This window comes from Emydura macquarii, unplaced genomic scaffold (genome assembly GCF_026122565.2).
Source record: "Emydura macquarii macquarii isolate MOO-44397 ecotype Brisbane River unplaced genomic scaffold, CSIRO-AGI_Emac_v2 contig_1253, whole genome shotgun sequence".
NCBI lineage: Eukaryota > Metazoa > Chordata > Testudines > Chelidae > Emydura > Emydura macquarii.
The window spans coordinates 60,316,895-60,341,193 of NW_027131390.1; the positions used below are offsets into that span (position 1 = coordinate 60,316,895).

The window sequence follows — 24,299 nt, forward strand, 5'->3', positions numbered from 1 at the left end:
CAGCTGCTGACATTCCCTAGATGTATTTGGGACCTGGGTGTTCTCAGGAAAAGTCCCATGGCTAGAACTTATTCCCTCACCTTGGTCCCACAAAATCCAAAGGGCAGATTCAACCCCTATTGTGAGAATGGATATGCTGTAGAATTATCCCAGAGGAAGGCAACTTTAAACTCCAACTGGAGACACATTGAATCAGCACATAGCCAGCCAGCTAGGCCCTGGCTCTGCCCACTGTGTGTGTTGTGCTGGCAAGTCAGCTATGCCACCTTGCACCAAAAAAAACCAGGGGAAGAAGTTAAAAGGTGAGTAAGATGTAAAGTCAGGATACAAGATTGGCTGCAGTTGAAAATATTATGATAAGGGGGACATTGAAGGAGACAAACAGATGATAGGATACCAAAAAAAAAAAAAAAACCCAACAAAACCAAGATCTGTCAGACCTACAGGCCAACCATCAACTAGACGGCCGGACATTGTAAACAGAGGCATGACCAGACTGGGCTTAACGGAGGAACAAGTCATGGACAGGAATAAATAGAGATGCGGTACTGGTCCCTGGGTTTGTAAAGATGCTTTGAGATAAGCTGAATTCCTATACAGACAGTTAGAATAGTAACTGACAATTAAAGACCTCTATCTAAGATTTTGTCATAATACATTAATTTTTAAAATGAACTAATAAGCATATTTCATGATTCAGCACTAGTGTAACCTTCATCCTCCAATTCCTCCTTCCCCACCCTTTGTTTATATCTTTGCTGTTTATATCTAATTAAAATTATGAAGTACTTGGGGGTCGAGTCCCGTCAATTATATTTTTCTGTAAAGTGCGATGCATGCTTCCATGGCATTATAAAAATAAATATTACAATAATATTCCCATATCTCTTGGCTTTTTAACTGTTTATTTGACTTTCAGAACCGCAGAGCAGTTCTGCCCCTGAAAGGATATGTGAGGAGATACAAACAGCCAAAGACATAAACACTGTCATTTATTTTTTAGCACCATGTTCTGTAATAACCTACAGCCTTTTACTTAATTGCATCCATCTTAATTTTAAAATTTAAAGTTAAAAAATTTTAAACTTAATCTTAAAATAGTCCTGTGGACCATTTGGTATGTTTGGAATGCTACTTTTCATATTGTACAGTGAGCACTCCTAATCAAATGAATCTCTTCCATGTATTGCACATTTCTATTTTGTTTGTCAAAGCTACTTGAAATTATTTATAATGATATAAGTGCATAGGATGGTATAGCTCTATAAGAAGAATCCAGTAACTATTTAAGACTGTAATAGTGAAAAATCTCTATTACTTACAATTCTAAAATCTAGATGGATGGGCCTATGAGTGAGTTATGATGCAAAATATGGCTCTTATTCTTAAAATACACATGCAAACAACCAAGTGGTATAACACACTCTATATTCTTTAGAAATTGTTCCAACTTACCAAAATCATGTATTTTACTTCTGTTGCCTTATTTGTTTGGTTCTTATATAAATATCACCTCCAGTAGATGACTTATCCCAGAGTAGATGGCTGTCATTTCATTCCACAGTGCCATGCTTTAATTAAACGATAACATTAGCCATAAGGCTCCAATAATGGTCAGGTGCTGAAAATAAACTAAAGCAAAAAATGAAGTAGCTAGCTCATTTATCACTGGAATTAAAATTTCATTTTACATTAATGTTATCGCTCTTACACCAAACAAAGAACAAAAATGAAAGTCTGCAAATTCTGGAGCAGCAGCTTAGATTGCCTCCTCTCACAAAGTGAACTCAACTTGACAACCAATCAAATCAGTCACAGACATTTTAGAACTGCTTAAAAGACTCAGCTGTTTCAAAAGCCTTTAGAGCCATTGTATATGCTCAAAAGGGCTCTTGGAAACCAAACAATGAGCTATAAATCCCTAAATAGACACCACATAATTTTTTAAAATTACTATTCATATGGGTCTTTCCTATAGGGTTATCTCCTGATGTGACTATTACTAAATGCAAAGTAATAGCTCTCTCACTCTTTGAAATGTGCAGATCCAAGTGCTATTCCAATGAGGTCCTGCAGATTGTTCTGGGCATTCTGGGCTCACTTGTACAAGCACTAGAAAAAATTGTCAGGGACTACTGAGAAATTCTTGTGACTGTGACTCTTCAGTGACATGGCTGCTTTAGACTATAACACAGTGAGAGAACCATAATCAAATGCAACTAGTGTTGATATGGTTAGGCCCAGTCCCCACATGCTAGCTATGGATTAAATGTCTTGTCTGACAAGAAACTGCTTTACAACTAGACAAGGAGGAGAATGTTGCAGACCTTTGTATCCTGTGTTGTATACAATATCTCAGAAATCAATGTGCATTTCTGCAGCCTCGCATCTCCAGTAATTGTGCTGTGTGTGAGCTATTCCCCTCCTGTTCACAGTTTCAGGAAGCAGTTCAAAACCATGTCCCATTCTTCAACCTGCTGCAGATCTTTTGCCTCTATGGCATCAGTCAGTGGCAGCTGTCTTTGCTCCTGATCTTTCCTGTGCCTTTTTTTTCCCTTTGATGACCATAGGGAGCAGCCTCCTTTGTTCTCTCCTCTACCCGTGAATCAGATATTTAGCATTACATGGCTGAAGCCACCTGGAGCCCCCGCTGCAGCACCTCCCTGCCAAGCTCCTCTGACCCCTTTCAGGAATGTCAAAGCAGGTGCACAAGCACTGGGATAAACCTAAAAGATGCTTCATCTGTGAGACAGCTTTAACAGGCTCTGCAGAGGGCAAATCATGCATTGCCTGTTCAGCCAGCCCACCCTAATACTGCTCGGGCATGGAGCTGTGAGTCGGACAGGCATGTTTGGGACCCTTATCCTCCCCCCACCCCAAGAAGCTGTGACTCCACCACAGAAAAGCCAAACCAAGAAACACAGAACTTTTCCCTTTTCTGCTCTAAGGATGAGGAGGACTTGACTCAGCCAGCCCCGGGAGTAGATCCTGCAGCAATTCAGGGTACAAGGATAAGATCCTAGCATAGCTGCTGGTCCCACCACAACTCCTGAAATGAGTCCTATGTGCTCTGACAAGAGACACAGCTCACAGTCAGCCCCCTTCCTCCTATCTTGAGTCAGGAAATTCTGGCAGAGTCTCCATCTCCCAACCTGGGGGAGTGGGAAGTCTACAAGGGAGGACTCTGAGAGAGAAATTTCTAGAGGGTTCAAGGCTCTGTGCAAAATAATAATTATAAAAAAATACAAAGGGTAAGAAAAAGTACAGAAAAAATAAAAGATATTTGTCTTCTGACTCACACTTCCTTCTCTACCAAGGAAGGAAAGCATTCAGACTCTGATTCTGAGCAGGATACAGGCAAAATGCAACAAGTTCCCCTCCATCCCCACACAGTTAGAAACCATGTGCAAAAAGGTATCCACAATCCAGATCCAAGCTCAAAGCAAATATCTCCCTTCCAAATGCTCTCCTGAGGCAGTGATTCCCCTACACCCATCCTTGAGGAAGTAATCAGGGAGGAGTGGGAATCTCCTGGACAGGGTAAACACGTTAACAGGCATGTTCTCAGATTCTACAAGCTGCAAGAGCCAAAGAATGCTCTCTCAAATGTGCTTAAGGTCGATGCGGCCATAGCCACTCTACTAAAGGATATGGTTATTCCCTCCAAACGGGATTTTTTCCCCGAAGGATAGGAAGGTTGAAGCAATCTTTAGAAGGGACTTTGGTGCTTCCTTAACCACCCTTAGAGCATCTCTAGCTGCCACATGCTTTGTTCTAGCCACAGTGTCATGACTGGAGGACCTTAAAGCCCTTAAGGGAAGAGACTAACCCAATTTTAAGTCTATACTTAAGAAAACCTCCCTACCGTCAGCATTTGTGGCTGATACTGCAATGGATGCTATGAGGTTTTTTGGCAGGGTCATGGCATGTGGATCACTAGCCAGGAGACACAAAGCTTCATCCGTGGAAAGTAGATACGCCAAACACTCACAGGAGATTATCCTCCCTTCATTCTAGCCAAAGTCACAGCAACTGAGAAGCTATGGTACACCTTGAATGTCAGATGAGCACTAAAGTTTTATAGAGCACACATAATCCACAAGGAGTTCATTTCCTTTCACCCAAGGTGTCTGGCCCGTAGAGTATTCAAGATAGCTCTGCCCAGATGGATCAAATTATGTATCATTGAGTTATACAAGGCACCTGGGGTGTCCGTTCAAGAAGGAATCAAGGTGCATTCCACAAGATCTATGGTAACCTCAGATGCCAAAAGACCATCACAAATATCTGCAGAGCAGCGACCTGGACATCGACTAATCCACTTTATAGCAATTGATAAAGGTATTTTCTGTCTTCCTTCAGAGGCCTGCTTTGGCAGGCGGGTTTGCAGGCGGTGGTCCAGTAATAACCTTGCCATCTGGGCAATCCTGAAGACAGGAAAAAACCAAAAACTTTCTAGTCGTTCTCTTATCCCTCCCCATTCCTGTCCACTGCTTGCTACTCACCATATGTAATAGAATTATGGTGGACTCTGGGCGGCAAAATGGAAAAATTCTTACTCAGTAATTTCCTTTCTGCTAGCAGCGTCTCCCAGAATTCTACCCACTCTGGGTGGCTCTCCAACTGAGTGTTAGCATCTTATTTGGATAGTTACCATATAAACAAGGACTTACTGTACATAGTTATTTGGTTAGCATTGGAATTGTTACTAATTATTTTCTATAAATTTTTACACAGCTTTGGAATTAATCATTTGATAGTAGGCTGAATAAGAAGGTGGGGCTAGCACAGGCTGTACGACAGCTTTGAATTGCCTCTGAAAACTGCAGACAGGAGGGGAATAGCCCATATGTAGCAGAATTGTGGGAGACACTGGTTGCAGAAAGGAATTTATCAGGTAAGATATTTTCCAGTCCACAATACTGAATGATTTTGCCTACACTTGACCTTCCAAGATGCAAATGATATGACCTCCAACTGGTATGCTATGAACTGTTTGGGGTCCCCGACTAGTCTCCACCTAATATTTCTTCCATAACATTGTCATTTTTCAATCTTTCCAAGTTCTAGGACCCCAAAGTTACCACTTGTGTACATATTGTTGAGCTTTATTAAAATATTAAGATTAAAAATGATTAATTGACAAGGGAATTATGATATTTGTGATTGAAGTCGGATATATTTTGTATTTGAAGAATATTTTAGTGGATGTAGTACTATACTCATATCAAGTATGGAGGGAGGCGTTACTAGCTCTTCTGCCTATCTCTAGAAGCTCTGTAAGCGTGGTCCACAGCTATTTGCACACCTGTACCCAATACAAAAAGTAAATAATTAAAAGGAAAGAATGTATAGCAATCACTGTCTTCAGTTTCCCTCTATGAGAGTAGGGAAATGAAGTGGCAGATAAAGTTTTAAAAGACTTTGGACCCAATCAACAGCCATTAAGTCATTGGAGCTACTTCGATATATGAGTTAGGGATCCAGCCCTTCGGTCTTAAACGCCTTTAAGAAAAATTGCAGTTTTTAAATTGGCTGCCCCATTCTCTTTTCTCTGAGGGTGTGACTGGGGTTCATGATGTCATGTTACAGCTTCTTTGGGAGAGTCTCCCTGAAGATGCAGGTTAATAGAGTTACATTTGCTGGTAGTTTTTACTGATTTCCTGTGGCTGATGAGTGCTTGCCAGGGTTTGATGTTTCCCTGAATGGGTAGGGCTAAACTGAGAGGTGACATGACCCTGTAAGTCTCACACGGGTGAGGTGGTGTAAGGCGGTAGGGGGGCAGGCATGCGCTAGACGTGGAGGGGGCCAAAGTGTGGGGGTCGGGGGACGGAACAGTGCTGAACCCAAGGTGGAAGCAGCAGCATCCTGCAGCCAGATTAAAAATAGGGCAAGTCCCCTCCCTGCGTGGAGCGGCTGGTGGTTTTTCCAGTCTGAGCCTCGCCTTTCCTCCCACCCTCCGTCCTGGCCCAGGACGCTGTCACATGCCGGCAGCGTCACCTCTGACTTTGGCCCCTAGTGCGCAGAGGTGCCGGGGTGTAGTTTATCTTTGTACCTGCGGGGGATGGCGCGGGGCGGGGCGGGTCACTACCTGCCAGCCAGGGGCGCGGAGCTGCTTCTACATGGTTACAATTGTTGACCCCCGACCCCCTCCCTCGCTCCTAGGGCGTCCCCTCAGCCCCCGTTCCCAATCCCTGACCCTCTCACTGCCCGGCCGGCCCTGAGAAAGTGAGCGACTCCCATGGAGCTTTTTCATTGGGTCAAGTTCCTGCCAATCGCTGGGAGACGGCCCGCCCACAGCCGGCGCGGACTGGCTCCCTCTATGCAAGGGCGGAGGGGGCGTGGTTACTGTGCGGCCGGCACCGTGCTGCGCCGCAGCAGCCGCATCCGCCGGCGCCAGGTTGCGCTTTTCAAACGCCAACTGAACTGGGCGGCTGGGGCGCTCCGCAGAGCAGAGCCCAGCGCGAGGGCGGCTCCGTCTGTTTGAGGGCGCGCGAGGACTGGAAGGGCGCTTCGTGGTGAGTGCCTGGGGGACCCCACCCCGGTCACTGCGCGGCCGGGGCTGCGGATGGGACATGCCGAGACGGGCAGGAGGCGCCTCTCTCCTCCCCCGGGGCATCTCCCCGAGCGCCACCGACTCGGGTGGCACATTCCTTGTCCTGCAGCTGGGGGAGGCCCTGTGGGGTGGCGGTGGGGACAGCCGGAGCGTCGTCCAGCCCTGTCGCCCGGCGGAAAAACCGGCGGCAGAGAGCTCCCCGCGGCGGGCGAGATGCGCCGCGTGTGCCCGGGGGTGCTGGGGAGTCTTGCCGTGGGCTCTGTGGCTGGCGGGGGGCGACTTAGCAACCGGCAGCTGGGGCGGGTTGTTTTTCCCCCGCTGCCCTTTCGGTGTGCGACTCGGCCCCTCGCCCTCCTCCGTCCCGCAGCGCGCCCCGGGCCCGCAGCGGACTCGGAGACAGAGCAAGTGACGAGCGCCGGCCCCTGGTGGCGCGTTAGGCTAGGCCGTTGTCAAGGCTGGGGAGTGAGTGAGGGGCGCCGTCCGCTCCGCTTCTGGTGAGTTAAGGGTTAGATTCGCTCTAGTTGCGTCTGTGTCAGCCAGCGCTGTTCATTTTCAGTGTTTCGGAGGGGTTACCCAAACCAGCTTATTTGCGGAAGTTGAAGGAGTTGCTTTCTCTTTTCCGTCCTCTCCACCCAATAACTGCTCCTGGGTTTTTAACTTTGTTCAGTTACTGGCCTGTCAAATCCAAACAATGCAGTAATAAGAACCTAAACGTGAAACTACATTTTGTTCTATTTGGACTATTAAAATTAAAGGCAGTCTAAGTAGTGACAAATTAGGTTTTCAACATTATTTTACTTTAATTATCTAAATTACTATTAGTAAGATGGGTAAATAAAGGCTTGTTTATAACAAGCTTCTGAAGTTGTCCTTTAATATGTTGTTTGTGGACTAAATTGTGTGCTTTTTTTTTTTTTTTTTTTTAAATTAAAAAACTTGTCAAAACTTTGAAACCATGACACAGACTTCTTTGAGGAATCCACAAGCTTGATTTAATGAGTGTTGTTTCTCATAGGTAATAATACATGAATCAAAGTAGCTCCATTAAGAATATATAAATTTAGAGAACTGGTGATTTGACACTGTTGTTGTGAATGTGTTAGATAATGTATGAATGATAACTGGATTGAAGTTGTTACGGACATGAGTATCAATGGAAGATTTCTTTTGTTGTTGTTTCCCTTTCTCCCCCACCCCATTGGAAGTTTGTGATAAACTGCTGACACTGAAGTTGTTTAATCATATATTCATAGGCTGGAAGGAACCTCTTGATGTTATCTAGTTCAGCCCTCCATGCTGAAGCAGGTTTAAGCATACTTGGCCCTCCCCACAGAGGTGTTTGTCAAACTTGTTCTTAAAAACTCCAGTTATGGGGATTTTACAACTTCCTTTGGAAACCTGTTTCAGTACTAAACTATCCTGATAGTTAGTCTTTCCTAATATGTAACCTAAACCTCCCTTGCTGTAGATGAAGCCCATTACTTTTTGTACTACCTTCAGTGGACATTGAGAACAGCTATTGATGATTATCATTAGGTTCACACTCAGTCTTTTGTCAAGACCAAACATACCAGTTTGGCATGCTCAGAGGTCAGGTTTTCTAATTTTTTTATCATTTTGTTGCTTTCCTCTGGACTCTCTCCAGTTTGTTCACATCTTTCTTGAAGTGTAGTGACCCTAGAACAAGACTGTATTCAAGCTGAGGCCTCAACAGTACTGAACAGAGCAGGACAATTACCTTCTGTGTCTTGCATATGATACTCCAGTTAATACACCCAGGATGGATATATATATATATAATATATATAAAAATAAATTTTTTTTGCAACTGCATCATTGTTGGGTCTCATTCAGCTTGTAATTCACTCTGACCCCCAGATCCTTTTCAGCAGTACTATCACCTAGCCAGTTATTCCCCACTTTGTAGTTGTGCCTTTGAGTTTTCCTTCCTAAGTGTAATTCTTTACACATCTGCATTGAATTAATCTTGTAGACTGCAGATCAATTCTCCAGTTTATTAAGATCATTTTGAATTCTAATCCTTCCCTGCAAAGTGCTTGCAACTCCTCCCAGTTTGGTGTCATCCACTAATTTTTTAAGTATACTTTCCACCCCATTATCTGAGTTATTAATGAAAATATTGAATAGTACTGGAACCAGGACAGACCCCCTTCAGGACTCCCCTTGATGCTATTGAGCTTTGAAAAATACATTCTTATAAATTTCTATTGATGATTATTTTGAACAGTTAAAATGCAAATGTTTTAACTTTACTATATATTTTTTGTTTGCTTGCTATTATCCTTAAGTAACCCTGTTGTGTTCAGATCTTGCATCACCCTCACCACATATATGAAAGATCACTACTTACTGTTCTGAGACTTTGGCATAACTGTGTGAATTAATGCCTTCCAGGCTGTATCCTTCAGCAAGCAGTAACTGACACTTACTCCTTTAGTGCAGCCTGAATATCTTGTATGCCCGCATTTCAATAACCTTGATGTCTGTATAAAAGTCTTCTAAATTTAAGGTAAAGCCTGTGTTCTGCAATTGGATCCATGTGGCTGACCCCTTTTGCCTTCATTGGTACTCCACTCAGGTGCCAAGGGTCTATGCAGATTCAATTGCAGTATCAGGACTTACATGTTCATCTTAAATTTTTGTTGCAGCTATTAAAAAACAAACTTAAAAATGTTCAGAGTAGCATAGTTTGTCATTGTAAACAGTTTCTATGTAAAAGACTCTTACTACTGCATGAATTTATAATGCTTCACATGGTTTAGAACACACTGACAACATATTTTCTCCTGAAATATGCTGAATGTTTCAGTGTTCAAAACTTAGGAAAGACTGTTTGAAGGATGGGGCTATAAATAAGGGAAGGAGGGGTTAAGAGCTAGCTGCCTCTGTTTCTTCCAACTGCAGTATCAAAGAAACCAGAAACTGTAGCAGGTTCATGGACCCAGGTTTGCCATAATGGATTGTTCCCAGTAATGCTTCTGCCTTAGTTTAATTAGGTTTTAGTTAGCTAGTTCTGTGTATTTCTTTGTTTTTTGTTTTGTTTGTTTGTCTAAGGGTTTTAGTGCCTTGGCATGGGTACTTGGTTCTGGTACATTGGAACCGGAGACAGAGAAACCAGAGTTTTAAATGTGCCTCTTATCCTGCTGTTTTTTCCTGCTTTGGATGCACCTATGCATCATCTGGCCTGCTTGGGTCAGCGTGAGGGAAGGTCATCTGATTTCTTATTGTTTCATATGCAACACCTTTTACCCTGGGACCAGAAAGGAGCATCAGAATCTCTTCCAACCTATGCTATTGCAGGAAGCATTTGTGGCTAAAACTTCCAGGTCTGAAATTAAGGTCTCTGTACATTCTGGAAGACCAGCCTTAGCTCTGACCCTCAGGTTAAAAAGTCTGGCAAAGTTTCTAGCATAGTTGTTGGCCTCCTTGGCTGGGGGCAAATCTAAGGTGCTGGTCACTGTGAATTGGTGGAGATTGGATATGGCAGAGCATAAAAGCTTGGCGTCAAAGGTGTGTCAGTCCTAATGGAAGGGCAGCCCTTGAGAGCATAGCCCTAATGTTCCAGCACTTCTGGATTTGTGTATTGAAGTGCAAAAGCAAATCTCTGGGGCTTGGAAAGAAGAGTAATGCAGGTGGCAGATGATTTCTTCTTTTCCTTTTTTCCAATTTCTTTCCTGGAAACTTTGCGGATAAACCCATTTCCTTAGCTACATAAATCTTACTGGAGAAGTTTGAATTTCCCCCTGAACACGACCTGGTTTTCCAGGAAATGTCTTACCCCTTTCAGCTTTTTGCTTATTCAAGCGGATTATTCTTACCATTGGAAGCCTTCTCGATCAGTGCTCTGATCTGGAATTGGGCCAGGATCAGCCTGATGGCTTTCTTTGCCTTTTCCCTTTCAGGGAATGGATCAGGGATCATAGAGAGCACTATAAAGACTCCTGTTTCCAACCTTCCAAACGGTGGTATCATCCATTTTCCCCCCCGGGGAATTGTGATAAGAAATTCCCTACTGAGTATTGACATGACTGGGAGGTACCAGGATGGTGAGATTTCTAAGGCAGGTAGTATGGAAGTGCGGGACAAGGCCCAAAGAGATGACTTTGAATGTAGCTTTGGCCCAAACAAACACAGGCTATGAAAACTGCAGTACTGGGTTACAATCTGCTGTTTAATAGGCAGCTAATGGAAATAATGTAGAAGGGTATATCTTAATAAATTTGTGTAGTTTACAAAGATAAGAGCTGAGATATTACATGCATATCCATTACCTCACATAAGGACATAGTTAGTAACTCAGAAGCCTGGGGAATGTGTGCAAATTTATTCACAGGTTTCCTGTAGTGTATATTAAACGAATACCACAGCTCTTAACAATGAGAACTTATTTTTATGAAACTCCTATACAAAATATTCCTGTGCTCTCTTGTTTTCTTTGGTATTTTGATAGACATGGTAAGAACAGGAGGGACCTTTAGACGTTATTAACAAATGTGTCACAAACAGTTTTGATATGGCCATAACTCAGCCTGTTATCCTTGACTTCAGTTCATAAGAGTCCTTAGTCTTGTTGGTTAAAACATTTTTTTTAAAAGATGTGAAAAACCACTTATATTTCAAGGGTGTTAAATCAGCTGCTTTTGATGACAGTCTTATGAGAGAACTTTTCCTGCTGTGTAGCAGTGGGATTTTTGTAATATTGGTCATGTTTAAATGCATATGTTGCTTTGATAGGTGAAAACAGATAACCAGCAGAGGGGAGAAGACCTTGTGTTAATTATGTCAAGAAGAAAGTCAGAGAGCAAAAGCCTTTTAGGCTTGTTGTCCACATCTCTTCAGACACAAATCAAGATGGATAATTTCCACGATTTTTACATGCTTGACTCTAAAGAGCTAGGAAGGTAAGAACATTCTATTGGTTGTGTTTTTGGGGAAAAGGTATGTAACTTTACATGTAAGGGGAAATCCCTGCTGTATAGGGGCATATGTTGAAAGAATAATACTGCCCTAGCCTGTGTTACCTTCTATTAAACTCCACAAGGTGGGGTATGTGAGGGAAATGAAGTACATTTCTTCCCTGTCCATATCCCCAAACAAATGGTAAGGTCTTTGTAGGGCCTGGGGAAGACGCCAGATAGATGACTTGCCAGCCTTTCCACATGAGAGAGTGTAGATCTGTGTGCACAGGGATCTTTTATATGAATCAGGGAGCATGATTTTTTTCTTATTTACACATCTCAGCAAGATGCTGAAGTGGTTATAATCTAAATAAGACAGGGCAAAATTCAAAAGATGGACAGTATGAGGAGTAATTTTAAGGAAGGGTGGAAGACAGCATTTCCTTAAGTTTTGAAAGCTAAATCCTGCCTTCAGCCCTACCATTTGGTAATGTTAAAGGGCTACTCAAGATAGACGATTGCTTGTGGTAGATTGTGTAGATCTTCATTGTGTGATACCTCCTCTTCTTTCATACATGCTGTGTATTAGTGAAATACTTTAAATGTCAATATTCTTAATTATCAGCATTAGCATCTAACTTAGTACTAATTAAAATGAGATAGCTCACACCTCTGTGATCTTGTTTCAGACTCTGGAAACTCAGACAAACATAATTTCAGTAGTTACTCTAGACATATTTTCCAAGTTTTCTTTGTAATTGCAACATCTAGAGACCTATTCCTTTTTTTTTTTTTTTTTAATGAAAGCTGAAAATCTGGAGAACAAAGGGAGAGGCCTGTTTGCCCCTCTTCTCCTCCATCCCCTGCTAGTTTTCTTCCCACACTCTGGGGAAGTGCTGGTATATAGATTATTTGAAGAAATTTATTTTAAAGAGTAAGGAGGGACAGCTTGGTAGCTGACAGGTCTGTTCTGGTAGCTGGAGCAGTATGGTTTGAGGCACAAAGCCAAGTATAGGAAGGACACAAAAGGAGGAGTATGGAGAAAAGAAAGGTAAATATTTGGAAATAAGAATGGAGATATAGTGTGTCTTGTAGGAGAGGAAGTGCTTGAATTTGTTGTGGTAAGGGCCCCATAGCTAATGACAGGATTCTAAGGATAGGATGATGTGATGGGAGCAGAGGAAGAGTGTGATCCCAGTAGTCATGTTTTAGACAGATTGGAGTGGGAAGATGAGATGGAGAAGGTTTCACTATTCCTTGCACATGACAAGGGTATTAAGTGGGGACAGTGAAGAAATGGCATATTCAGCGGGAAGCCTTTAACAAAATGTTTATACCTCACATGGCAAATGTGACAGAGTACATTCATATAGATCTTATAAAACTTCATTAAATGTATCTCTGCATGCCATGTGTGCATGGTGGGGTTTACCAGGGATGGCCTTAACTATTCATTTCTGTCTCACTGTCAAAATGTAATGAATTTCTTGCCTTTCTACTGATCTTTTTTTATCAGAAAGTATCTTTCCTTGAATTTACTAATAAGTTGTTTCAGTCTTAACTCATCTTACAGCTTTTTATCATAATAATTAGCACAAATTTAAATGTGGTGCATTACAAATAAAAAGCAATACATGAATAATTACTAATTAAAGTATCTCATGAAGAGATACTATCACGGATTTCAAAACTAGTGTTCACTCTAAGTGGAAGGAAGATGTTCAGGAAATTAGCAGGATTGTTCATATGAAACTTAAATGGTTCCTCTTTTTAAAATTTAACTTGTTTGTAGTGGGAAAAGTGAGACAAATAAAATGCAAACTTTTTTGTTTTTGTGGGGGGGTATCTTCAAATTTCATTGTGTTATAGAATTCAGATGATTCATGTTTAGCAACAGATTACTGCAAAGCATTTTCACAGTTGGGAAAGCAGTTAACCATTTCAAGTTATTTGTCATAAGAGAGCGTGTGCATCTCCGGTTAAGAACAATCCTCTCTTTCTTTTAACTAATTCAGTGGTTAACTTTTACGTGATGTGTACCTCTATCTGTTTCTGCATTCTGTGTGATTTTGTTTTTTTTAAAGCAATGTTTTATTCTTAGTGAAATAACTATTTTGTCTGTTGCAAGATAGTGAGGAAGTATTTAGTCAATATTTTTATCATTAAATGCTAGAAAATTGTGGAATTTTACCCCATTTCATAATTCGTCAGATTTTATACAAATTGGAAGGTGTATTTAATAGAATCATAGAAGACAGGGTTGGAAGGACCTCAGGAGGTCATCTAGTCCAACCCCCTGCAATAGGTACTATATTACCTGCAAATGGGCATATTTTTGTGTGCGTAGTGAGTTTGACTCAGATTTTGATGAGGGCCTCAATCCAGAATCCAATTTTGTGTGTAATCTTTTTAAGCATTATCTTTTGTGTGCATAGGTGATAGAATTTATATGTGGAAAGGCATCTGCACACACTCAGTGATGTATATGAACAAATGGACAGGACTCTGAAAATTTACAGTATTATGATCTTTGTAAATATGAAGAACATTTCTAGAGTTTTATGTACACCAGTTGAAATTATTAATTTTATGTCTCAAGTTCTTAGAAGTCTATGCTATTCTTTATCTAATTCTGAAAATATTTCATAATTGTGGAACTAGGCACGATTAGAAATGTCAGCCATGTGATCATAAACCTTGCTTTTTCAGGAGTTTTAACTTGGCTTAGGGAGTACATTTTTTCCCCTGATTTTTTTTTTAAAAGTCAGCTTGGTTTTTAAAAACAGTATGTGGCTTTCTTCTAAAAACATATCTTTACCAAAACACATTTTTGCTTCTATACTTGAACAGTGGGCAAGGAAATGAAACAGAATGCTTTGTCTTCTTACTATAATCAAGAAAGGAGAGTGATGTCTAGCAACTAAAAAATAGGATTGAGTGACAAGATTTCTGGATTGTATTTCTGGCTTTATCACTGACTTGCTGTGCGAATCTGGGCAAGTCTCTTGCTTTTCCATGCCTGAGGTTAACCATCTAAAAGTTCATATTGTAACTCAGCTTTCCAGTTTGTTTTTAAAATAGACAACCAAAACATGTAAGAATTGATTTTTAGGAAAATGCACAAACGATGAAGCTTTTGTTTGCAATATTGAGAATTGTTTATGGAGAGAATTTGTGGGCCTTGAAAATCTCCTACACTTAATAGGAGCTTCTTCTAGAGAAGGCACACTTTTAGTGAAACCTTCTTAATGTAATTCAAGGAAGGCTAACTGTAATCTCCACAAACTACTTAATCCTAAATTAGAAGTAAATTGTCTAAAAATAAGCATGACAAATGGAGGAATTTTTTTATAACTATTAAGCTGTGTCACAGGAATGGGAGTGAACCTAAAGTCTGTGCAGCACTTTGAGATCTTGGCATCTTATGCCCTACATGTGCAAAATGTTTATGTGCAAATTTAATTTTTTTAGCTAACTTGAAATGGGCATTGTAAGCACCTTAATAGATTGAAGTGATTTCTAATCTTATTGTAATTTTAGTATATTGATGTTTGCTGAAATGATAATGTTGATTTATTGAAATGTTTGTTTGTAAGAAACTACTGTATTTCCCTACCCTTCATCCAGCAACAGTACATTAGAGCAGGGTTCTGAAACTATTGAGATGTGGTCCATCCTCAGGTAGAGATTCTCTTGTGGACTACCTCCGTTCTTGTTCATGATTGTATAACATCCATGTAGTAACAACAGTTGTTTACATGGAAAAAAAATAATTTTTGTTCATTCCTGCAACCTTCAGATGAGCCTTCATTTTTCATTCTTGGTTAAATGTTGTATTACCAATTTTCCCCCCTATGAGAATATTTTAATCCATAAACATTGAAGAAATGCAGATTCCTGTCATTTGGTCTTGTGGCTCACACTATATAGGTGTTGCCTAACTGCTTTTGTGAAGCAGCTTTTTCTTTTTGGAGAATAATGTATTAGAAAAATATTAACATTTATTTTCAAGACCTGAAAAAGAGCTTTGTAGAGTTTGAAAGCTTATCTCTTTCACCAGCAGAAGTAGGCCCAATAAAAAATATTTGCTCACCTGCCTTGTTGCTTTCATATCCTGGATCAATGTAGCTACAATACCACTGTAAACAACTGTTTATCTTAAGCATTTATGAATTGCCCTTATCTGGGCTTCAGTGTAACATTGTCATTAATTTTCACTAAAGAAATCTTAAGCTTTTCCCCTCTTTTTGCAGAGGAAGATGTGCTGTGGTTAGAAAATGTATAGCTAAATCCACAGGCCAAGAATACGCTGCTAAATTTCTAAAGAAGAGGAGAAGAGGACAGGACTGCAAAGCAGAAATTTTACATGAAATTGCTGTGCTTGAATTAACAAAGTCTAGTCCTCATATAGTTAATCTCCATGAAGTCTATGAAACGACAAATGAAATCATCTTAGTGTTGGAATAGTAAGTATGCCTTACATCAATGTTTCTCAACCTTTAAGTAGCAAGTACCTCCTAACTTCTGAAAATTTTAATAAGTACCCCAACACTCAATTTTCCACAGGATTTTATATTTACAGACTAATATGAGTCGTATGTTGGAAGAAGGGCTGAGTGTATAAGTCTGTGTTATGACAGATGTCAGATCTAGTGTGGATAGGGTTACCACCTTTACACCAGGGGTGCACAACTCAAGTGTGTACCTGGACTAGAGGTGATGTTGGCCAAAGCTAGGAGGCTTTGAGCAGCATGCCAATGCTGGGGAATATATAGCACCGCGCCAAATTTTTTGCCATAGATTTGAGAGGAGGAAGGGGCGAGAGAGAGAGAAAGGAAAAGAGGGTAACTGGTGAAATCTGGGGCCGTCATAGTTGTCGGTTTCACCACTCATCTAGAGCAGTGAAATTGACAGGTTTTCTGGGCACTGGGCTTTGAGCCAGGGAGGGAGGCTGCCACCCAGCTGCCAGCCCAGGAGGTGGGCAACTGTCACCCAATCCGAGCTGGGGCAGAGGAGGTTTCCGTGCCGGCTGGGATCCAGGGATGTGGGCAGGCGGCTGCTGCCCGTCTTCAAGCCGGGGCGCTGGAGGCTCTCCCTCAGCTTGAAGCGGGTGGCTGCCACCCAGCTGCATGCCCAGCTTGTGAGACGCGGGAGGCTGCCACCGGACTCCCACTTGGGAGCTGTGACTGGGTGGGAAGTGGAGGACTGCCGCCCGTCTTCCCCAGAAGTCAGCAGCTGCTACCTGCCTCCCCTTCACTCTGTTTTTCCCATAGTACCTTCAGGGGTACACGTACCACAAGTTGAGAAACCATGCCTTACATCAATGTCAGTATTTATAATAATTTGTTAACATCCATTGTTTGAATCAGTCGACCATAAGCAACCAGGAGAACAACATATGAGTGCATTTATAGTGTACTTAATATTGCCCTCTTATGCTCCTTTTTTGTTGACAGTTGCATTTTCCAGGTATGATTTATATTCAGGTCAAAAGATGTATTGAAACTAACATAGTTAATTTACATGCTTTTGCCTTTTGTAAATGACATCATTTATCATCATAATCAATTATAAATAATACAAGATAAATGTTGCAGAAACAATAAAATTAATGTTATAATGACATAAATCAAGAAAATTGAACAATACATATACTAGTGCTGTACTAAGAGCTCAAAAATAAATGCATATAATTGGATTAATAAACATGTACACTTAATTGCAGTCAGGAAATGCAAAAATTAACACTTGAGTGACAGTGTTAACATGGGGGGGATCACTGTTGCTTAATATATAGTGTTTTTAAATTAATCCAAGTAGATTTTGAAGATAACTCCCTTTTTTAGGGGATCAGGTTGGAGGAGAAATGAAAATGGAGCCTCCAGCAGTTCTTCACAGCTCGTCCAAAATATCCTTCTAGTTAGTTGTTTGTAGGCATTTAGTCAGTTTTTACCCTAGTTACCTGTTTTTAAAAAAAATCTTTACACTTACCCTTAGGATAGTTAGTTTTTCCTTACAGATACCTGTATCATGCCGGGCTCTCCTGGCTTCAAATGCTGCTTCTCATGCAGGGATGCAAAGCCAGTGTCTGACTGGCATGCTGAATGCATCAGATGCCTGGGAGAGGGATATATATCTCAGAAATGTCACCACTGCAAAAATCTGAAGTCTAGAGCCAGGCAGGACAGAGACCGCTGCTGAAGCTAATTCTAATGGAGAGATCTCTTAGACCTGCCTCTGACCCTGCTGAGGAAAAACAGATCTCACAACATAAGATGAGCGGGAAAAGGCACTTGACCCCACCTGGCACCGAGCACAAGAAAAGAAAATCATCAACCCTGGTGGCTAAATGACTAAATACCAAAGAGGCTACAGGTTCCTCGGGTACATTATCGAGCACAGTGCCTAAAGAGTCCTCTTGGTCTGGCATGGAGCAGAAGGATAAATCAGGGCACCTCCACCCTAACACAGCACTGTCGCACCTAACGGTCCACAAAATGATGAAAACCGTCCTGACATTGGCACTGTCAGAAATCTCTGTGCTGACCAGTGTCACAACACTGACAACTGCGGGATCTCGTGACGGCACCGACAACCTCTTCTGAACCAACCTTTGGCATCGAGATGATCCCGGCACTGACCACACCAGTGCCGAGGAAACCTACGGAGAAGCGCGGGCATCATGAACGTGATGAGAAATTTCTAACATCCTCTCCCATATCTCCACTGTGTGGCATGGATACCTCTCCTGTTCATTTTTCTCAGAATGTGCCCATCTCGCCCCTATTTTTCTCAAGCGATGAGGACTATGACGGAGAGGAGGCAATATTCTCCTTTCAGCTATCCTCTCCTAAGGGGCAGCTTGTCAAATGACATCCACGCTCCAAAATGCCACCACACCGATGGTTTGGGCCCCCATGGCTTGCTCAACCCGCACCTTACCATATGAAGTGGCTGAGATGGGACACGTGGTCCTTTTATTCTGCTTCCTGCAGCAGGCCTTCCACCTCCCATAGGCATAGATCCAGGTCACCATCTAAATTTGCCCCAACAGCAACTGAGCCTGTGCCATCAGAGGTCATGGAGGGGAGCATACAGAGGGAAACAACATCACCCCCTCACAGTTCGTCGTCCTTGCCAGATGAGGCCATAATCACTCCTCCACCCACCACTGCTGATGACTTTCAACCAGTTACAGCCAGTTACAGGCCAGGCAAGTGGTACAACTTACAATCTCGTTCTTTCAAAAGCTTGGGCTGTTGATAAACATCAAGAAATCCACCATAAAACCTGTTCAACAAATAGAATTGATAGGGGTACACCTAGACTCCCTTACAGCCAGAGCATCCCTACTGAGACACAGATTCGACACTATAATGAACCTGCAAGACGCAATACAAAACAGTCCAACCGTAACTGTTCGCACTTGCCTTCAGATGGTAGGACATATGGTGGCAACTACCTTTGTAGTACAACATGCACGACTTCATATGCAGACCCTGCAACTATGGCGCTCAACAGTGTACAGACCTCAGACATTCACTACATAAGAAAGTAACAATGCCGAACAAGATTACACGATCATTGATTTGGTGGACACATCCTTGCAATCTAACATCGGGTGTTCCATTCACACAAGAAACACCCTCAATTATGATAACCATGGATGCATCCTCATAGGCTGGAACCAAACAGTCCAGGGAAAATGATCCACACACAAAACGGTACTACATATAAATCTACTGGAGTTATGTGCAATTTGCAGTGCTTGTCTCCATTTCTTACCTATCATCATAGTGAACAAATCCATTAAAATGACAGACATGTGCATGTTTTACATCAATCGACAGGGAGGAGTGAGATCCAACTCCCTTTGCACAGAAGTGATAAATGGAATTGGTGTATACACCACTATATCAACGTTTCAGTGACTTACTTACATGGAATCCATAACATCACTGCGGATATCCTCAGTAGGAGGTTCACCACCAACCACGAGTGGAAGCTTCACAGCGAAGTCCTGGAAAACATTTTTCAACAATGGGATTGCCCCATAATAGATCTGTTCCCCGCGACCCACAACCACAAATGTCCCCAGTTTTGTTCAAAAGTGGGCTAGGAAGGGGGTCAAGAGGGGATGCATTCTTCCTCAGTTGCAGCAGGGAGCTCCTTTACATATTTGCACCCATCCCTCTAATAAACAAGACCCTATGCAAAATAAGGCCGGACAAAGTGAGGGTAATAATGATTGCGCCCCAGCGTGGCCAAGACAAGTATGGTTCACTTATCTGACGCAGATGTCAGCCCGCACACCAATCTCTCTACCTCTCCTCGAGGATCTGCTATCCCAGGACAAGGGACGCATCCTTCACTCAGATCTGAGGAAGTTACATCTAACAGCTTGGTTCCTATTTGGTTTCAACAAGCAGAACTAGAATGTTCACAACCCGTTAAATACGTATTACTAAACAGCAGAAAACAGTCTACCAGAAAGACCTACCTCCAAAAATGGCGCAGATTCGCCTCCTGGTGTCAACAGAGGCAGATCCCAGCCGTATCCGCACCAATAATAGCCATACTTGAATACCTTCTCACCCTGAAGAAAACAGGCTTATCAGTTAGTTTTCTTAAAGTACACCTGGCATCTCTTGTAACCTTTGTGATATAGCAAGGGCAGAGAGCAGTAGGAGAGTGCTCGAAGGGAGGCATGTAAGCCCCAGAATGCTCAGAGCTCTGTTCCCTGCAGACTAGCTAGAAGTCATGAGGGGGCAATTAGGAGCAGCTGAGGCCAATTAAGGCCCAGCCAGGTGCTTGATAAAAACCCTCTGCTCCAGACAGAACGCAAGCTGGAGAAGTAGGAGTGCAGAGTTGTGTGAAGGAGCAGGAAGGAGTGCTGAGGAAGGTAACAGGCTCAAGAAGTCAGAAGGACAGAGGGGGGAAATTAGCCCGGGGAAAAGACTGCAGCTGCGAATACGATGCCAGCAGCACATAACTGCTACTCATAGGGCCCCTGGGCTGGGACCCAGAGGAGTGGGCGGGCTCAGGTCCCTACCCCGTTCCTTGGGGAGACGGGATAATTGGCGACACCCTGGCCCACTCTGAGAGGCAAAAGTGCGAGACCCACTAGGGTGAAGTTGGCCGTTTGCCACACCTTCCACAACCATGTTGATGATAGTCTTCACACATCCAATCATGAAGCGCTTCATGTCTGGCATTCAGAACTCTTACCCGACATTTGTCCTCCCACACCACCATAGGACCTCAATCTAATCCTAAAAACCATCATTAAACCCCCATTTGAACCACTAGCCACCTGTTCTTTAATACTCTTGTTGATGAAAGTATCATTTTTAGTGACCATAACATCGGCAAGATGTGTAGGGGAACTCTGAGCACTCATGGCTCATCCACCGTACACAATACTCCACAAAGACAGTGACCCTTAGGCCTCACCCAAAATTCATACTCAAGGTCACGTCACCTTTCCATCTAAATCAACTTATTCATTTACCCACCTTTTACCCAAAACCACACGCCAGTCCACTGGTAGAACTTCTTCACACCTTGAATGTGAGACAGTCTATAGCGTTCTATCTAGATAAAACAAAGCTATTTAGAACATTGCCCAATCTGTATGTATCAATTGCAGATCATTGCAAAAGAAAAGCCGTATCCACACAAAGGCTCTCAAATGGATTTCAGCTGTATCCACACATGCTACGAACAAGCATGTATCCTACCACCTCAGATGATTAAAACACGCTCCACAAAGGCTGTGTCTACATCCACAGCCTTCCTGAGGAATGTACCAATAGTAGGAATTTGCAAAGCAGCCACTTGAATCTCAGCCCACACTTTCACTTAAACATTATGCGATTGACACAATCAGATGCAGCCTTTGGTTTTTCAGTACTCTCCTCCATACCACCTCTCAACTTCGATGTCCCTCCAGCCATCTAAGGGTACTGCTTGAGAGTCACCTAAAATGGAGTACCCATGGGGACATTACTCGAAGGAGAGAGGGTTGCTCACCTTGTGCAGTAACTGAGGTTCTTCGAGATGTGTTCCCCTGTGGATGCTCCACTACCCGCCCTCCTCCCCTTTATTTTGGAGTCAAATATTAGCACTCCACAGTAGAGAAGTAACCAAGGGGGGGCCGGGTTGTGTGCACCAAAAAGGGCACCAGTGGTCCTGCGAGACCAGTATGGCACATGTGCGACCTGGACAAGCACTGCTAGCAAAAATCTCCGATCAAAGACGCACTGACACCTAAAGTGGAGCACCCACAGGGAGACACAATCTCAAAGAACCTCAGTTACTGCACAAGATGAGTCATATTTAAGAGAGGGTTGCTCATCTTTCCCCCATCTTCCTGTGCTTCGTGCTTTTATCAGATTGCACTATGTTTTGGCCACATCCTATCTAGCTAAGAGAAGTAGCTCATTTTTGTCAGTTTGTCTGAAAATTAGTCAGTTCCACTTTTGTCTCAGATTCTGATTAATTTTATTTTCAGGTTTTCATGCATTCAATGTTGCAAACACTGTAGAAGCAATTTTTTTGTTTAAAAATACAACTTAAAATACACAAAATGGATATTTATATCGGTCATCAGGTTTTGTAAAATCTTCTGTGTAATCATATTAGGTCAAATTCAACTAGCATCTGTGAAAGGTAGGTTTTTTCATAACCATTTTTGTAGAAGAACAGTCTCTGTAATGTCAGACCAGCAAGAAAGAATGTACACAGATCCCATGTAAGGGGTCTGGCTTTATTAGCATGCTCCATGTGTGCTCTTATTGCTCAAAGAAAGACGAACAAGTTACATACAGCCAAATTTTAAAAAGTAGCCAGTTTTCTTGAGTAACACACTTGACACCTTGTTCTTGACTTTCAGAAGTGCTGGGCACTTGCAGCTCCTATTGACTATAGTTGGTGTTAAGTGCTTAGTGCTGCCATCAGGCACAAGGTGAGCAAGCTGGTCAGTGTCTTTTTCAAATTTTGGTTATCAGCTTTAAAGCCAATGTTTTTAAATTTTGCTACTTAAAATTAGTGGCCTGGTTCTTGGAGGTGCTAAACAGCCACTCCCATTAGATAGTCTGGTTGCTTGGCACCTCTGAAAATCCAGCTATTTATTTAGGGGCCTAACATTGAGTACCCATGTCTGAAAATGGTGGCTGATGTTGATGACAAATTTCAGATATCAAAATTATCAGTTCTTGCTAGCTGTGTGTAAAACACAAACGCACTTGTAGGAACAAAAGTGTACATGTATTAAATAAATGCTATCAATGAAATTGTTTCTCTGAGCAAATCAAGTTGTTTTTTGTTTTTGTTTTTGTTTTTGTTTTAGTAGCTGCTTTGATTCTTAATGTTTTTCCAAGGTGGAATGTGCTAAGAACAGCCAAACTCATTTAATATAGGTTCTAAAATTTGTATCAAACTGTGCTGCTGGATGTCAGACAAGTGCTTTTTGAATCAGACTATTTGGTTCACAACGTATCCTGATGGCTCAGGTATCTTAAACTGGAAATAGGGACAAAGTCCTGGCAGATTTTGGACTTTCTTCTTTCCCTTTCTTTTATCTTTTTATCTTTACCCCTATATTTCAGCTCAACAGCTGTGTTTTGTTTTACTTGTATCTCTAATGAGCTGACACCATGTATTTATGGTAGGCAGAGTTAATCTTAACTGGCTGCTTTGTAGAAGTGCTCAACAGCCTTTAGTTCAATTTCTTTAACACTTTCAGGATCTTACCTGATTATTTTCTCATAGTTTTTGAGGTGATGAGATGCTTATGCTTTTTAATCGTGAAGTCCTTGTTGTAGAACAAAATTATATCCTATTAAATACATATCCATTTATTCATTTGACTCTCAGGCAGTTCTTTCAAAGACAAATTGCAAAGCAAAAAAGTCTTACTGTTTTATGGCCATTTGTTTTTAAAAGTTTTCTTGTTTTTGCTTGTTCAGATTAGACATAGAATATGTCTAAACTGCAATGTAAGCCCAGGGTTCAAACTCAGGTTCAAGCCTAATTCCCCTTAATTGTGCTAACCCACTACATGGACCCAGAGTTCCAGGACCGTATGAAAGTGGAGGGTCCGAGCCTGAGTCAAGCAGGACTCAGAGTTCAAGCCCTAATTTTTGCAGTGTAGATGCAGCACCACTACACATATACTCTCGAGTTCCATTAAAAGTATTCCACAGTCCCATAGGCCAACTTTCTTTGTCCTCTGGACAGTCAAATTTTCCCACACTGCACCACAAACAAAGAGCTAGTGTGGACACATTTTGGGGGAAGCTAGGTAGTCTGAGATATAGGTGGTTGGACTTGGGCCCACATAATGCAGTGTAGACACTGGAACCCAGGTTGGGACTCAGAGTTCAACAGTTCTTAACCTGGAGTTACAAATGAGTATAGATGCTTGAGCCTTAAGTTAACAAACCCATGGTCTGCTAACTTGCGTTCTACACCTGAGCTTACACTAATTGTCCTCAGGGTATGTTTACACTGTAAACACCCATGGCTGGCTGTGTCAGCTGAGTGCAGCTGCAAGGCTATGTAACTGAATTGTGTGGGCTTTGGAACCTTCCCTGCTCTGAGGGTCCCAGAGCTTGGGTTCTAGTGCAAGCCCAGATGTCCACACTGCAGTTTTATAGCCCCACAGCCTGAGCCCTGCAAGCCCAAGTCAGCTGACACAGGTAGTGTAGACATACCCTGAGGGTCCTTGCTTTTATGTTGGAGGATCTTGGCAAGGTCTTCAGAAGATCTGAATAATGAGGTTAAATGGGACTGTATACGGAGCTGTAGTTTCTACCCCCTCG

General features: G+C 42.1%; 1 protein-coding gene across 1 annotated transcript in view; it reads left to right on the top strand.

The window, feature by feature from the left end:
- Positions 1-6,452: 6,452 nt before the first annotated feature.
- The window catches only part of STK17B (serine/threonine kinase 17b), a 31,447-nt gene continuing 13,600 nt past the window's right edge, over positions 6,453-24,299 (top strand). The window contains exons 1-3 of the mRNA XM_067549839.1: positions 6,453-6,518; positions 11,312-11,478; positions 15,729-15,941. Of these exons, the coding sequence (XP_067405940.1) occupies positions 11,357-11,478; positions 15,729-15,941 (335 nt within the window). The 5' untranslated portion in view covers positions 6,453-6,518; positions 11,312-11,356. The remainder of the gene's footprint in view (positions 6,519-11,311; positions 11,479-15,728; positions 15,942-24,299) is intronic.